General features: G+C 41.8%; 1 protein-coding gene across 1 annotated transcript; it reads right to left on the bottom strand.

Annotated features, from left to right (window-relative positions):
• Window positions 1-36: 36 nt before the first annotated feature.
• Window positions 37-16,159, bottom strand: LOC111569392 (E3 ubiquitin-protein ligase RNF19A). The gene is made up of 9 exons (XM_023271471.3): window positions 15,176-16,159; window positions 7,642-7,850; window positions 7,152-7,296; window positions 6,730-6,892; window positions 4,523-4,637; window positions 4,052-4,213; window positions 3,524-3,737; window positions 3,275-3,418; window positions 37-2,892 (listed from the first exon to the last, which is right to left on the bottom strand). The coding sequence occupies exons 1-9, from the start codon at window positions 15,877-15,879 to the stop codon at window positions 2,094-2,096; spliced, it is 2,655 nt and encodes an 884-aa protein (XP_023127239.1). The 5' UTR covers window positions 15,880-16,159; the 3' UTR covers window positions 37-2,093.
• Between the last annotated feature and the right edge of the window lie 257 nt (window positions 16,160-16,416).

The following is a 16,416-nucleotide window of genomic DNA, read 5'->3' as shown; positions in this document are numbered from 1 at the left end:
CATTTGTATTAACTTTCAAGAACCTGGGAAACTGGAAATATTTCATATTTTTTTATTTTTTGATATGCATTTACACGCATATAGTAAAGCAAATTACCAAACAAATATACAAATACCTTATGCCGTTCTGCACAAATTACAAATTATATCTGGCACTAGTGTTCAAATCAGGATCAAGAAACTGAAGTTTTGGTTAAGAATGAGAAATAGAACCGAGGAAGAAGAACAAAACAATGTTTTGCTTTAATGCAGGGAGGACTGCAGCATGAAGCCTTATCCACAGAACCTAAGTGTTCATTCAGTAACAGACCTGGTTCAAAATACCGTTCCTGGTAGAGGTTCACCTGAGCCAACTCAGTGGCCTCACTAAAGCAGACCACAGAGACGTAAACGCAGGCTTAAGCAAACACTCTAAAATTAAAGAAGAATTTGACTTCCAAGTCTGCTCAGCAGCACCGATTGGCAACACAAACGGGAATCACAGGACAAATCAATAGGGAAGTTAACCCCTATACATATCCCTATTAACCTTGCATTGCAGAACATCAATTTAATAAGAAATACAGGTAACAGTGCAGGTGCCTTGGGCCGTTGTGCAGCCTCAGTTATTTGCGTAGCATTTGTGAAGCATGTAGGAAACAGCAGTCTGTACGTCTGTATAATCTTGGGTCTAGTTTCATTCAAACCCATGGCGTAAAAAGGATGCACAATACTGTGTCTACAGCTGACTAGTCAAAGGTATAAGATTTAACAAGAGCCTGAGTGCTGTCTTTGGTAGGCAATTGAAAAGTCTTCATTTACCATGTCTACCACAGTATGTTCTGTAGGTGAATGAGCATCCCTCCTACACAGACAGACATTCTGCAATCTATGAGTCGTTGTTTGGAATCTAGAAGACACATTGGAGAGACAGACAAACTGAACACAAACAGCTTCTTGAAGGCACCATGAGTTAACAACAAAAGATATCAAAGCTCTCTCTTACTCAGTGAGGCAAAACCATCAGACTGAATAAATCACCTTTGAACAGGACAAAAACATTTTCTTTGTACAATTTCACAGAATTGACCAACCCATTGGTTAATGTATTATACTGACTTTCAGCATTATCTTGACAACCATGGCCTTCCAGAGACCTTTTCTTAAATCAAAGCAACCCTCACCCACCCCTTCCCCACCAAACGTATCATCACAAGCTTTCCACAGAGCTAAATAAGGTCCGGACCCGGTCGAGTCTTCTTAGCACTAAAAACGCACCCTCAAGAGTTTTAGGCTACAGGTCTAACTCAGTGGTTACCGAGCTGCTAAAGAGCTGTCAAGCACCATCTCCCACAATGGGACTACAGCTATGTATGGATCCCTCTAAAGAGAATCTCGGTGTGTTACTATTCCATTTTAGTGCTAAAATGATCCAGGATACTGAGCCCAGGCCTCAAAATTATACATTAGAGGGTTTGTTTTAAACAAACATCCAGGGGGAAAAAAACAAAACATCTAATAATAAATACAGACAAGAACACAAGGGTTCCTCTGTTACTAATACACTCTGGGAAAGAAAACAAGGAAATAGTGAATCATATTGCCTGGTCCCTGTTTGAGTTCACTTCTGGAAAGCTGAAACATTTGAGATTCCTGCATGGTGTTGCATCCACATTGTAGAGCCAAAATCAAATACTAGCAAAACGGGCACAGTGGTTTAATTTTAACCAACACGTATCAATATGACAGCAACCAAAATGGTGGGCTGTCTTCTGTTACAAGTGGTGAGAAAATGAGCGTCAGAAATGTGCCAGCAGTCTATGGGTCGCACAGGGAGAAACCCCAGTATTCACAATCTTAAAGTTTCTCACATGGCTGCACTATAGAAGCCTTTTTATACTTCCACCAGCCTTTTGACCGTCTGTGGACACAGATGTGTTTTATTCAAAGGCTGTTTTTTATGAAGGATATAAATCCAAAAATAACACATCTCCCCTTTACCCCTTTACAAGGGAATAACAGAAAATACAGGATAAACTGTAAGCTATGATTGTTAGTTTAGTAGAGGAAAGGATGTTAAATAAAAACAGTGCAGCACTTAAGGTATTGAGATTTTATATATCAGTCTGTATACAGGAGTTCTTGGGCTGCTGCTGGGTTTGGGCTTGGTGTTGTGGTTGGGGGTGGTTGTTATTGGTTTCTTTTAGCAGCTCTCCTGTGCTGCTGTGAGAGTCCAACTCAGCGGGGCACACCAGGTTGACATTCTCCTCTGTGATGAAGCAGAGAGGGGAGAGCTCTGCACCGTGACCCAGGGATGAAGTGGTGGAGGTGGGGGAGTGGGGAGTGATGACAGTTCCTTGTCCCTGGGAGGAGGACGAAGAAGCGGGGCAGGTCTCCAGGCGGTCATTCTCCACCTCAGGTAGGGGGCTGACGGTGGCAAAGCGAGTGTGATAGTCGCCTCCACCTGAGCCGTGGCTACAGGACGTCTTCATGCTTTCCAGATCGGAGCAGCTGAACTCAGAAAAGTGGCTGGAGTGGGAATCGGCCACAGATGGCAGGCTGCCACTCAGTGAAGGAGAGTCGAACTCTGAGGAGTTGGTGCTGCGCTGCTCCAGCAGCTGAGCATCCATGTCCTCACGTGTTTCATTGATCTTGGTGCCTCCACCGCCTTTCTTCCGCAGCTTGCCTTTGCTCTTTTTGCCTCCCGAGCTGTTAGAGGAGGAACAGGACGCCTCTTTGGCCCACTTAGTCGAGGTGCCTTTTCCTTCTGAGGAGGTGTAGCCGTTGGAGGGACAGGTCCATCCACAGCGGCCAACATGGCTGCCATCATCTACGCTACTGCTACCACTGTGGTGCCGTAGTTTGCCAGGTTTGGACTCGATGTCAACCTGGACCTCCATACTGTTCCCATCTCTGGAACAAGGGAGGGGGACAGAAACACAACAGTCATAAGACTTCAAGAAAAATACTGCATATGTGGGTGCATGTGCAAGTGTGTATGCTTAAACCTCAGAGTTTAAAATCAACCTGCAAAGTATTGTCACCCGTAGTCTCATCTCCAGTAAAAACATATTGTGTACTTGATAAATATTGTTTCCTTGAGTAACAATTATAGGTGCACATTACTTCAAACATAACTGTGCTGTTGTATGCAGCATTACTCGGTGTTGTTTACATGACATCATGCCACAGGTATACATTTATTCAGCATTCACTGCATCTATAACGTATTATGGATTTTTGGAGGGATACTAGCTGCATAAAAGCACATTGACACTGTGAATGTGATGCTCACCTGTCAAGAGGCATGTAGGCATTAAGAATGGATCCAGCCATTGCTTTGGTGCTAGCGTTATCACTGATTGTACCCAGGCTGACAGTGCCAGATTCACCACTCAGACTGCAGCGCTCCTTCTGCACATCAGCCTGCACCTCCAGCCTGGCAACATGTGATGGAGAAGATTTAGACAATGCAGGAGAGCATCAGGAATACCAAAATTGCTTTAACATTCAAATCTCATGGTGTGCCTTTCAGCTTCACTACCTGTTAAGGTAATTGACCATGGCACTGCCAGACAGGCTTCCAGTGATGCTGGCTCCAGCCAGGGCCATGGTGGATGCTGTCTCACTTAAGTTGTCTCTAATGGCCCCCAGACGGTCCATGTGGCTGCCACTGGCGCTCAGACTGCCTGTCAGCCCCCCAACACTGCCTTCCCCTATACTGGGATTGTTCCTGGTGTCTGCCACTGATGTAGTATCTATATAGAAGATTAAAAAAATATACTAGATTGTTATTAAAAACATAAAAGTAAGGGGAAAAGAAAAATAGATTTGGAATTTTTAGGAGTATTTTTCCAAGCAACTGGAGGCCTTCTGTCTCACAGAAGAGGCACAAAAAGAACATTTTTCCATGAATTAAGTGTGAAAGTGTACCTGACAGCAGCAGCAAATTAATTTGATGGACTCAGTGAGTCTATCAGTTAGCAAAACGCAAACTGTGTTGTTTGGCATAAACACACAATGCTGCTTTTGGGTGTCAGAAGAGGGAGTGGGATGAGGCAATGAAAATTACCAGTGGCAGCTGCCCCGCTGCCAACATTCATGTCGTTCTCGTCGTCAAACTCTATGCGAACTCCTTTTCCACTTCCAGCTGAAACACCACAACCTCCACTACGGCACAGAGAGATGGGCACCACGCCATAGACATATGCAAGCATGATGGGAACTCCAATGCCTGAGGGGTTAGAGAAAGACACAGATAGACCACAGACAAGTTAGGCCAAGGCACTAAATAAACAGTGGAGACCGCTGCTGCTGATGCAAATAAGTCAAATTAGAATAAATCTCCCTAAATTTTCCCATCTTCATCTCATGAGGAATCCCAACTTTTGCATAATATGAACTTGAACATTACAGAAACTCCTGAAGCAAGCAAAGTCTAACAAACTATACTGTATGTCAATGAAGATGTCCAGTTATCCAGAGAGCTAGATCAGAGAGAAAGCCAGAGAAAGAGGAAGGACAGGTTGGAGAACAGACTGACCGACAGTGACTGCAGCCACCACTGGGGACACGATAACAGAGAGAGTCACTCCACCAGCAATCACCAGGTTCCTCTTGTGGTTGGAAATATCTTTGCCTTCATAGCGGTTATGGATCTGACAAAGAAAGGGGGACAAATATGAGCCACACAGTCAGAGAGAAGAACCTGACCAGTTAAACTTAAGCTCCCTCATATTCAAATAGAGAACTGACTCATGGCCTTAAACAGAAAAGAATGTGAGAGGAGTAGAGAGTTACTGTCAAACGTGTTCATATTATTAGGACAAAATTACTGATTTTCCTCTCATCTTTTGACTGAATAGTAGTGTCTGGGGCTCACAAGTGAGTTCAGAGGTGGTGGTATATGAAGTTCTGCTACACAGCAGCATTGTGCTTCAACTTTACATTGGCAGGGCCCACATTTGTTTGCCTAGTTGTCTTTTGCTCAAAGTTGAGACAACCTCCAGTTTCCTTTCTGGGCAACCACAAATAATAAAACAAGAAGTATTTGATGAATGTTGTCTGGGCTGGTTGCTATGTCGTCACTGTTCAAGCAGGTTGCAAAGAAAGCTCCAAAAGCCCCAAACAACGCACTGCCTGCCAACCTACAGTTTACGTACCACTTTCTTCACACCACTGTACACATTTTATGCTAGAGAATGATAGAAACAAAAAGCAAAATGCAATTGATTCTCAAATAAAATAAATACATTTTGAATTTGTAAGGAGGCCACACAGTGCCAGTAGTAACTGTCTACATTATGAGAAGAGGTTTAAGCCTGCATGTGATTGGTTGCTGAAGTGATGTGCAAACCATTTTATAATAAGTTCAACTGCTATCAATAAGTAAAAATAAAGCTATAATAAGGCATTTGGAAAATGACGATCCTAACAATCCATGTGGCAGTAATTGTTGAAGAAATTTTTGAAATGAATGAATGAATGAATGCAAGTCTTGCAAGTACATGAAGAACAACTGGAAGAAAAATCAGCATCATCATATAACACTCAAAACGGCAACATTGGAACAGAATAAAGGGACTAACCCAGCAACAGCACCGTATGAGCAATGGAAATATATGACTGTATCTCCCACCTGCTTTTTTCATATGATATTACTGTTGAAACACTCTTGCCACTAAAAATTAAAATGAGAAAGAAATTTCTGGTTGTGACAAGTCTTTGCTGTTTCAAACCCAAAAGATCACATATATGTAACAAAAAAATACTTTTTAAGTCAGTCATCAGTGATGAAGCAAACCTGATATGAAATCTTAAATGATACGTGGTCATCCTGTAAATGAACCATTGCTGTTCCAAACCCAAAAAGCACATGTATGTAACAAAAACTATGAATACACAACCCCACATGGAGTGCATGTTTACTTTTTAAATCAGTCAACAGTGACAAAGAAAAGCTGACCAAATGGTAATCGTGTACCAAAATGGCCAAGGCATGGGTTTTGTCACCAGGACACAGATTTAACATCAAGCCTGAACAGCAGCATTCATCAAGTGCATGTGGAATGCAGGCGATTCATGCTCAGATGTGTGTAACATGATCACTACTGAATGTGGTCTGGGTTTTTTTAGAGAGGAAGAAAAGTTTGTGGGCTCTGCTGTCTTCTTAGCAGGCATAATGTGGGGAATTCCAGAAAGTCTGAATAGTTTCACTATATTGTAATGTGAAATTCTGATTCTAAACAGACCTAGACTTGTGAGTGATACAATACAAGTGTATACATACAGATACATGAGTGACTGGCCTTAGCTAGCTTAAGGTAAATCCAGAGCATGGCAAAAACACATGACTGTATTACACAAGTTTTTCAATAAAAACACATAGTTACTAATTGATGCAGTGTGTGTTTCTAGCCATGCAGCGTGTTTACTTGATACCTGATAACTGTGACATGTATAAAGTTATGTAACAAGGATATGGACAACTGCAAAGATAATGTCTTAGAGGAGGACTGTGTGAAAGGGCAGAGCTCCAGTAAAATATAATTATTCAAACTACTACATGCAACATTAAGGATGACATCATTTTATTATAACACTTAATACAGGTTCATACAGATGAGTATTTGAACTGTAAATCTAAACAGCAACAGATCAAAATTTGTTCTTCATGTAGTGAAAACAACAAGCAGGAAAATTTAAATATTTTCCAAGCTATTGTACATCAACGTGTCCTCCCAGCCTCACCTTCCTTCCCACATATACAGGAATGCCGATAATCATAGCAGGGATAGCTATTCCAGCAATGAGCGCGATGCCGACAGGGGCACCCACGAGTGTTCCCAGTTGCCACAGAATCTTCTTTTTCCTGCTCCATGGCTTCTTTCCCCAGAAAGTACAGCCTGACGGACTGAGACAGAGGTAAGTGGAGGCAGATGAGGAGACAGTCAAATATGTTCACAGATAGAACTATTAAATTTGCAGAAAAGATCCCTAATCTCTACTGCTAGACTGTAAAAGAAAAGAAATCAACAAACATGAAATGCTTATATCTAAGACATTGTTAATTTATGCATTATAAAATGTTCATGTCCAAATGTAATACTAAAACACTACACTGTGTCAGTGTACTGTATAAATGTGAGGATATGTGTTGGTATACTCCCTACCTCAGGTAGTGCAAGTCTGAGATCTCTTTCATGCAGAGCCAGCAGAACTCACAACCGCAGACAGCACAGGTCATGTGGTTACAGCTGCCATCATTCATCTTGATGATGTAAGCAGCACAGCGTGGACACGGCTTGATGTCGTCAGCTGAAAGAAACAGAATGAAGTCAGAAGATGGAATACTCAAACAGTTTTACAGTTGTTCCGTGATGAATAAAGAACTGCCAACTTTTTATATAATTCCTAGAAACTCCTCTTCTCCTTTAAAACTAAAATATACAACAGGATTACAACATCATTAATATACTGGTGTACTTGCATAACCTTTCCTCATGATTAAGGAAGTGTGAGGGATATAATTGACATGCAATGAGAAAGGCATCGAATAAATGTAGAAATGACACAAGAGCAGAGAGAACAAGCTAATGGATGGTTATGCAGCTATGTGAGCCTATGACTGTGCATGCTTTTTTGAACTTTCGGTTAGCCAACCTGCAGCTCCACTCTCTTGGCTGTAGCTGAGGGAGGACGAGCGCACAGTTCTCAGACGGAGGCTCTGGGCTCTCTGCTGCCGCGCTGCATCACAGGTCTGGTTAGGATGCCACAACTGTTTACAGTGGTAACAGAACTCTGTACCGCAGCCCTCTCTGCCGCACGTGATCTTTGGACAGCTGGCACACCCAAAGGCTATCACTGCATACCTAGAAGAGGACAAACAAAACACTTGTCAGGTAAAATATTACAACATGGTGCCATCACAGAATGAGAATAAATGGCATACAAATGAAAACAATAGCAAGTTGCACAAATGTCAGCTTCAAGCACGTTATGAAAGTATGTATAAAAAAGTGATGCATATAAAATGAAGGTGCAGGTAACAAAGTAAGACATAGCATTTGAGAAAAGGTGATGCAGAGCAGTGTACATTCTTAACATAATTAAAAATGGCCTACACGAGTATTTAAAAACAGCTGCTTAATCAGTTTCTTACACAATTACAGTTAGTGAGCTTCTAAGATTTAAAACTAGACAGCTACTTTTTCTCCTCCTGTAAAGAGGGTTTATGATCCATTTATGGGCTGCAGAGTCTGCCTGACATGAGTAAACATACTTTGGCTATCCTCAATCACTGTTTGAACTGTAGTGTGTCTATGTTGACAGGTAACAGCCAAAGAAATACATGTCTGCAGCTCTATAATCTTGTGAAAACGCACCACTAGTCTCTTGGTTGCAAATCCACTCATGCTTTCAACAAGAACACTTTGTCCTTTTTTGGATAATGATTGACAAGAATATTATAAAAAAAGACCATCTCTTATAATTTAGTAAACATCTCCCTTTCTTTTGCCATTTATTGTTGAGGATGCTTGCCCTTGCTGCTTTGGCTTCCATTCTATCTACAGTCTGAAGAAAGAAAACGTCAGAAACGACAAATGAAGAGAGGGGGATCAGTGCTCTTTTGCACAGCAAATGGTATACAGTGCCGTGAAAAAGTATTCCACCCCCTACAAATTTCTTCTATTTTTGCCTATTTGTCATACTTAAATACTTTAGATAAACTAAACAAATTTTAATATAGGACAAAGATAACCCAAGAAAACACAAAATGCAGGTTTTAAACAATGGTTTAATTTATTGAAGGAAAAATTAGCATAAAGGCTCATCTGGTATTTGCAAAAAAATATCCTGAAGAGCCCTAAGATTTTGGGATAACATCCTGTGGACTGATGAGTCAAAGGTGGAACTTTTTGGAAGACATGGGTCCTGTAACATCTGGTGTAAAGCTAATACTGCATTCCATAAGAAGTACATCATACCAACAGTAAAACATAGTGGTGGTTGTGTAAAGGTTTGGGGCTGCTTTGCTTCCACGAGACCTGGCCAACTTGTCGGAACTGATGGAGCCATGAATTCTGTCCTCTATCAAAAAAATCCTCCTGGAAAATATTCAACCATCAGTTCATGACCTGAAGCTCAAGCTCAAATGGGTTCTGCAACAAGAGAGGGACCCAAAGCACACAAACAAGTCCACTTCTGAATGGCTCAAAAAGACTAAAATTAAGGTTTTGGAGATGTCAAGTCAAAGTTCAGCCATGAATCCAATTCAGATGCTGTGGCAAGACCTTACAAGGGCAGATCATGTTCGACAACCATCTAATGTGGCTGAATTAAAACTATTCTGCAGAGTAGGCCAAAATTACTCCATGGCGATGTAAAAGACTGATCACAAGCTATCACAAATGTTTACCTGCAATTGTTGCTGCCAAGGGAGGCCCAACCAGTTATTATTAGGTTTAGGGGGGCAATTATCACATTATTGTTCCTCAGAGGTGATATAGGTTTGCAATAGATCTTTAATAGATCATCATTTAAAAACTGCATTTCAGTTTTGTGGGTTATCTTGGTCTAATTTTAAATAAATAAAATATTAGTTTGATGATCTGGAACTTTTAAGTGTGAGAAATATGCAAAATGAGAAGACATCAGCAGATACTTTTTCACAGCACTGTCTGTCTAATTTGACAATTTAATTTTACTGTCGTCAAGTAAATCTGAAGCTTCTAAATGCAGACTAGAGGCTTTAAAACTGACTACTTTTTTATTTGACTTTAGAAAAAAACCCATAAAATAACATAAAAACTGATATCTTAAACTGATTTTGGCATTTTTGTGCGATTTAAGCAGTGTTATTCTATAAAGTTTGGGGCCAACTACAGCTGTTGTCAGTCTGATTCACACAGTAGCTGTTTCTGCTAAAACTGCACAGGTATTTACGACACAGCACAGATCAGCACATCACAATATCTCGGAAAGAGTGACAGCAGAATTGATGCAACACATAATGCTTTCACCTGACAAGTTTGAAGGAAAACAACGAGTGCTGGCAGAGACAACACTCAACAATAAGGAAAGTAGACAGCTGCAAAATACTAGCTTGCCAGTCTCCTGGGGGGAAACCCTGGAGTGCGTGATCTTGTTCTATCCGAGTGTAGCAGAAGTCTCCCAGCCCCTCTGTGACTGACCCATGGATTAAGTTTCAATCACTGAGCCATGGAGAGCCTGGGAGACTTCCTCTGCTGTATATCAATTACTCTACTGAGGACTGTGTCTACAATAAAGACAGACAGTGAGGCATAGCAGAGACCACCAGCACTAAACACAACGCAGGCTAAACAGATAGACTGTAGCGATAGGAAAGAATATTGCTGTGTTGTGGTGTTGATTATTAAGTGGGCCACAACTACTGAAATACATTCCCTCAACATGTACACAAATTCCCTGTCTAGCAGCACACAGGCATCTTAACCTTGTAGTTAAACAGACCGCCACAACAGATTTGTTCAAACAAAATAACTTAAATGAACTACATCATGGGTAACAGCTATCAAACGTCACTAAAAACATTTGATCAGCTTAGTTTCTGGGTAAGCACTTCCTTTGAAAAAGTATTGAATGCGTTAAAACCCCTAAATGTATCTTTCAGTTAAAAATGTCCCTCGTTTGTTTGTTTGCAACCTTCTCTAAAACAATTTCCTGATGATAAACTGGGTGATGTTAGCTAAAACCTCTGAGCTGCAAAAAAAGGAATATGCAACTAGAAAGAACAAAGCAGAGAGAAGCTGCAGATAAATGGAAAAAACAAAAATGGAGGTATGGTGTATCTTGCTCTAAACCATTCTCCAGTGAAAAAATGAAGTCTTTAAGCACAAGAGGTATATACTATAGTTGTCCATAAATATGGTGACAGGAGTGAAGGAGGGACTCAAAGAAAGGAGACTAAAATAGGGATCGACCAATATGTTTTGTTATTATTCCCTGTATTTTTTCTGTCTCACTGACAGCTGTCACCATCTCTTCAAGACACTCTATGTGCCAGGTGGTGTCAGGGTCCTACAGACTGAAAGGACTGAAGACAATGAAACACTGTGGCAAGACTTGATGAGTCATATATTATTAATGCATTAGCAATATCTACATGTGAATGCAAGGCTGTATACTGTATATTTCTCTAAATCCCAGTATTGTCTTGCACAGCAGACATATCTGCTGCTTTCTAGCTTCAAGCAGGGCAGGGAAACTAATCCAAGGCAAAAGTCTACCTTTGTTTTATGTTACTACTTCAGCTTGCTGAAAGCATAATAAAACATGTCATGCCTCCTACAATTCATACCCTCAAAATACATTTGCTACTATTCTGGCCAAGTTTACAAAACAGACATCCCACAAAAGAAAACAAAACATCCAACTCCAGAATAAAACACAACGGCACTTAAAGAACTCTGAAAGGATGATTATTTTTTTAGAGCTACCTAACCTCAAACAATTCCTGGAAGAAAAGGAAACGGCTGAAAGGGAAAGCAAGAGACAGTGATTTTAAACATGATTGGCTCATTAGGAAAACCCGGCCAATGATTTTTTTTCATATAAGTAAGCATTTTTACTCAGGAATGTGTACGACGTGTTAATAGAATGAAAAATCTGGTTGACTACTGTTGCTAGATGTCCAAAATGTAAGTTAAAATATGCAAAAGCACCCTTGTTTTCTTCAGTTTCTTGTTCATTTTAATGCCTGGTACCACTAAAGGTATACTACCTGAAGAATACAATGAACACCACAAAAATGCAGCTGATTACATCATATTTTATGTCCTATTTGACATGCTTCAACTTAATTGCATTCCCAGGGTATATAAGAAGCCATTTCATGTTATAAGCAACACTGCACATGCAAAGGCCTAAAGTGGTTTCCTGCTGACATTCAAGCCGTAGCACAACTCTGAAGTTGTCAGCTCTCACACAGTGCCTAAAACAAAAGAATTATGTGAAGCCACAAAGGCAGCCATCTTGGCACTGCTGGAAATTGGCATGAGTAAGAGACGGGTAGCGAAAAAACTGAAGATCTCCAAGACAGCCGTTCATTACACCAAGAAAAACCAAGCCCAACATGGTTCTACCAAACTGTTAGCTCGTCGAGGCCGGAAACATCTTTCTACCCACCAGATGACTGTCACTCATCCTTCATATGTCAGGAATCGTGGTCAGACCTCCAGGGACCTTAAAAATGAGTGGGCACTGCCCAGAAATGGGACTTGTTCGGCGAGGACAGTTCAAAACCGGCTTCTTGAAGCTGGTCTGAAATCACACAGGGCAGGAAGAAGACCTTCATCAAGGAAAGGCAGAGGAAAGCTGGTTACTCTTTGTTAGGATCACAAGGATTGGACTGTTGATGATTGGACTAAGGTTCTCTTCAGCGGTGAATCCAATTTTCAGTTGATGCGCACTCCAGCCAACTTACTGACTAGGAGGAAGCCTGGAGAAGCTACAAACCAGACTGTCTGCCTCTACAGTAAAACTTGGGGGTGGATCGGTGACCATCTGGGGTTGTTTCAGTCTGGGTGGAAGAGGGCAAATGAACCAGGTCATGTACAGGGCTACTCTTGAAAACAGTCTTCTTCCATCAGCTGGAAAACCTTATTCCTGCTTCCAATGACTGGATTTTCCAACAAAACCATGCCCCTTACCACACGGCAAGGTCAGTTAAAGCCTCAGGGATGAGAATGACAAATGAAAAAAAACTCGGAAAATGTCTGCCGAAGCCCGAAGTAAAATCTGGACTACCCGATATACTGGGCCTAGGAGATTTGGGACAATTTACCCCCCATTTTAACCTGCCCAGACAATCAGGGACCTTGGAATGAACTGATGTTTGACTTAGATTACTTGGCAATGTGAAAGGTGTATAGATCCAGTCCTAAACCTCATGAACTCATTGAAACTATTCCAATAATATCAAGCATGCTTGATATTTACAGGTTAAGATCTGGATGATTTCAATTATTAGGCTAGTCTTCAGGAGCAGCAGACACCGCTACCTGACAACACAAAACATTCTAATCCTTGAGGCTAATGTTAGTTCCAGACATTAAGTTAACATCTCTCCTCCAGTTCTCATTGAAGAGCAGACAAACCATGTCAACTCAATCAATTTCTCATCCAGACTTGTTTAGTCTCTTGCTTTTGTGTTTTTTTTTTCAATGCAAAGTATTACAACAAATTGGTGCGCAACAGACTCCATGTTGTTTGCATTTGTATCACCATTAGACCATTAGATCACATGAGAGGGTGCACTGCTCCTTGATGGGTCCTTTTGGTACGATAATCTTAATATGCTGTTGTGTTTGATGCACAACTATATTAAAATCTAGTTAGCGTGTGTCTGAGATAACAAGATAAGCTTCCCTTTATGTGCGTACTGCAACCCGGTATCAAAATGTTATGATTTTGAAACTCCTGTTGTCTGAGCACAGCATTACTTTTGTGAGTTAAGAATAGCCTGCAGTTAAGGAACTTTCGACAGATGTCCACTGAGCTTCATATAAATGAGCCGCTGATTTGATTTGTCAGTGAGTTAGAGTGACCATTTGACCTTACAGGGCCTCTACAACGACACACTGCAGCAACAGTGTAGGAGGGCTAGGTGGAAGCAGGCCAACAAGCCATCACTCAGGAATAAGATTAGACAGCAAAACAGTCCAGCACAACTGGACGACTATTAGAAGGAAAGGCAGCAATTAAGACAGATACAACAGATATAAATAGGTAAGGACAAAATGGCAGGGAGAGGTTTAATATATTGATTAACCTTAGCAAGTATATATATATATATATATATATATATATATATATATATATATATATATATATATATATATATATATATATGAATGTCTGTGTGGGTGTGTTCAATTAGATTTGGCTGTTCAATATTAGGACTCAACTATTTAATTTTGCATTCGGCATACAATCTGCTTTCTAGAAAACTTGTACAGATTATGTTATTGAAGATGCTATATTTAAGTATTTTATTCTGAAAGTGTAGTTGCTGTTCACCAGACAGCCCAGCCCTATAACATCTACCTGCAACCTGGCCAGGTTGTTGCTGTGTGCTGATGTCATTGAGCTGCCTCTCCAATGAGTCTCTCACAGTGTGGATGAACTCCAACTTCACCAGCCAACAGCTATTTCATCATATGACTTCCTCTGTTCTTCTCTGCAGGATGAGTGAGCTTGGTCTAGTAGCACATAAATCATCTTTCCACCTGCTGCAGATTCTGGTTGGAGTTTCCCACCAGCTTGCAGCGGGTCTTCCAGAGAGCAGAACAAGGACTATTATTGCAAGTTGCAGTCCAAGATGGTGGAGTTGGAGTCCATCTGCAGCACGACAACACTCGCTGGAGAGGCAGCTGATTGAGATTGAGGACTACCACAACAGTTACATGGCCAACGTGAAGGTAGGGAAACAGGACCGGACAAGCCTGGGCTACCTGAATTTTCAAAACAGGACATCTACATATAGCACCCTTAAATATATAAGAGCACTGTCTAAATAGTCCTAAAAATCCCAAAATTGTGATTGGTTGTAACACAGGAGAGACACTCACTGGACAAATTACGCTAGACATAGCTTATTTTGTTAACAGAAGACAGCACTGTAGATGATGAAAACCCACTAGTGTATGGAAAGAAGCCTCCAACACAGCAAACATGCAAATTATCATGTCCAGTAAGAACACAATAAAATCAGAAAGAAAACAGCATAGAGATTTGTTAGTTGGGACTTCAGCTTTGAACGGATAGGTTTTAAGGTTTTGTATCCAGTTCAACTAACTTTGTGAAAAGAAATGATTGAGATTACTGACTGGTATTCTAGCCCAAAAGCTTGTCACCTATGATCTTCTGGCCTGATCGCTGACCCCTAGTCTGCTATGAGATGACTCTACTAGACTAGACTAGGTCCTTTACTTTTACTATTCAACATCTTCTTTTTCTCTTCCAATAGAACACGCTTGACCTTATCCAAACCATGGGATAGTCTCACACGCAAGAACACAGTTCTGCTGGGAGACAAAAACATTCTAGCGAAAGTAGTACATGTAATTTTCAGGTATAACAAGATCAGTTTGAGCTGCATCAGAAAGCATGTCATTCCAACAGGGATCATGTGTTGTGTAAATTCACTGCTTACCCACAGTCTGGTGCAGGGCACCAGCGGCAGTCTGGGTCAGCTACCAGCCACCTCCTCAGCATGAACTCCTCATATTTCTCCATGAGAACCCGATCCCCCAAGATCATGCGGATGTCGTGTGGGTTGAAGCGTTCTGAGCACTCAGGGCAGCTGATGTTGACACGTGACTCTGAGATCTCAATGCGCAAGTACTGGCGCAGGCAATCAATGCAGGAGCGGTGATGACAAGTCATGATGTCAGGGAAGCTCTCCCTGGAGTGACGCAGAAGGCACAGCGGGCACTCCAGTAGCTCTGACCCCACCATGCCCCCCACCTTGGAGGAGGAGGTAGAGGAAGAAGGCCCTGAGGCAGATGAGGTGGAGGCAGCAGCAGCAGCAGAGGCAGCTCCGGTCCCAGCCGCAGAGAAGAAGGCAGAGTTCTTGTCATTACACATCTCAGAGTGGATACTTTCAATGCTGGCAATGCCATCGATTCCTCCTAGCCCTCCAGGTCCAGGATGCTGGAGCTCTCGGGACCTTTGGCGCCCTGATTTGGACTCCCGTCCTCGCCGTCTGAAAAGAGAGGCCAGGGAGAGGCGTCTCTTCTTGGGGGCCTTCTTTACAGAGGGCAGAGAGATGGAGGAAGCTGTGGACTGCAGGTCTCGGTCAGAACCCATGACCCCACCACTTCCAGGACCCAGCTGCTGGTGCTTCTGCAAGCTCATCTCTCCGGAGGGAAGGGAGGGGTGTGCCAGTGGGGAGCCAGGGCTGGGCAGCCTGTCTCTCGCATGTGTAGAGAGGTCTGGCAGTTGGATTGGGCTGGGAGAAGGGGTAAGGTGGTGGATGGGGGAGGGGGAGGGCGGGCCAGGGTTGGGGGACAGGGCTCCTGAGGGCCCGTCTGTGTTTAAGACATGGTGGCTTCTCCTGATCAACCTCGTGGTCACATCTAATAGCCGGATTTTGGCGAAGGGGTGGGGGTCACCTACTGTGAAACTGATGCAACAGAACCTGGAGAGAGAAAAAGAAAAAAGTCAATAAAGCTAAAGGAGGAAGAAAGGATCATATACAGGTAATCAGGTTCAATACTCATTCAGTCACAGTGAAACTGCTGTAAAGCAGACATGTAAAATCAATTCTTTACTCATACACTTCCAGTCAGTGAATGCATTTTCTTTCTCATATACACTTGTAAAGTTGATATTTTAAGTTTTTTTAATAATTTGAAGCAACCACTGTTCAAATTAATGTTGTAATATTGTTTG

Source organism: Amphiprion ocellaris, chromosome 9, assembly GCF_022539595.1.
Source record: "Amphiprion ocellaris isolate individual 3 ecotype Okinawa chromosome 9, ASM2253959v1, whole genome shotgun sequence".
NCBI classification, from domain to species: domain Eukaryota; kingdom Metazoa; phylum Chordata; class Actinopteri; family Pomacentridae; genus Amphiprion; species Amphiprion ocellaris.
Note: the sequence above shows the minus strand (reverse complement) of the source record. Positions and strands in the feature narration are given on the sequence as shown.

What these genes read in the sequence shown, in the direction of transcription:
- LOC111569392 (XM_023271471.3), bottom strand. Translation starts at nt 15,879, where the DNA reads ATGAGCTTGCAGAAGCACCAGCAGCTGGGTCCTGGAAGTGGTGGGGTC. An exon ending in CTGTATATGTGGGAAGGAAG is followed by an intron (nt 4,638 to 6,729) that starts GTGAGGCTGGGA and finishes TTTCTTTGTCAG; the next exon opens with ATCCATAACCGCTATGAAGG. An exon ending in ATGGTCAATTACCTTAACAG is followed by an intron (nt 3,419 to 3,523) that starts GTAGTGAAGCTG and finishes ACATGTTGCCAG; the next exon opens with GCTGGAGGTGCAGGCTGATG.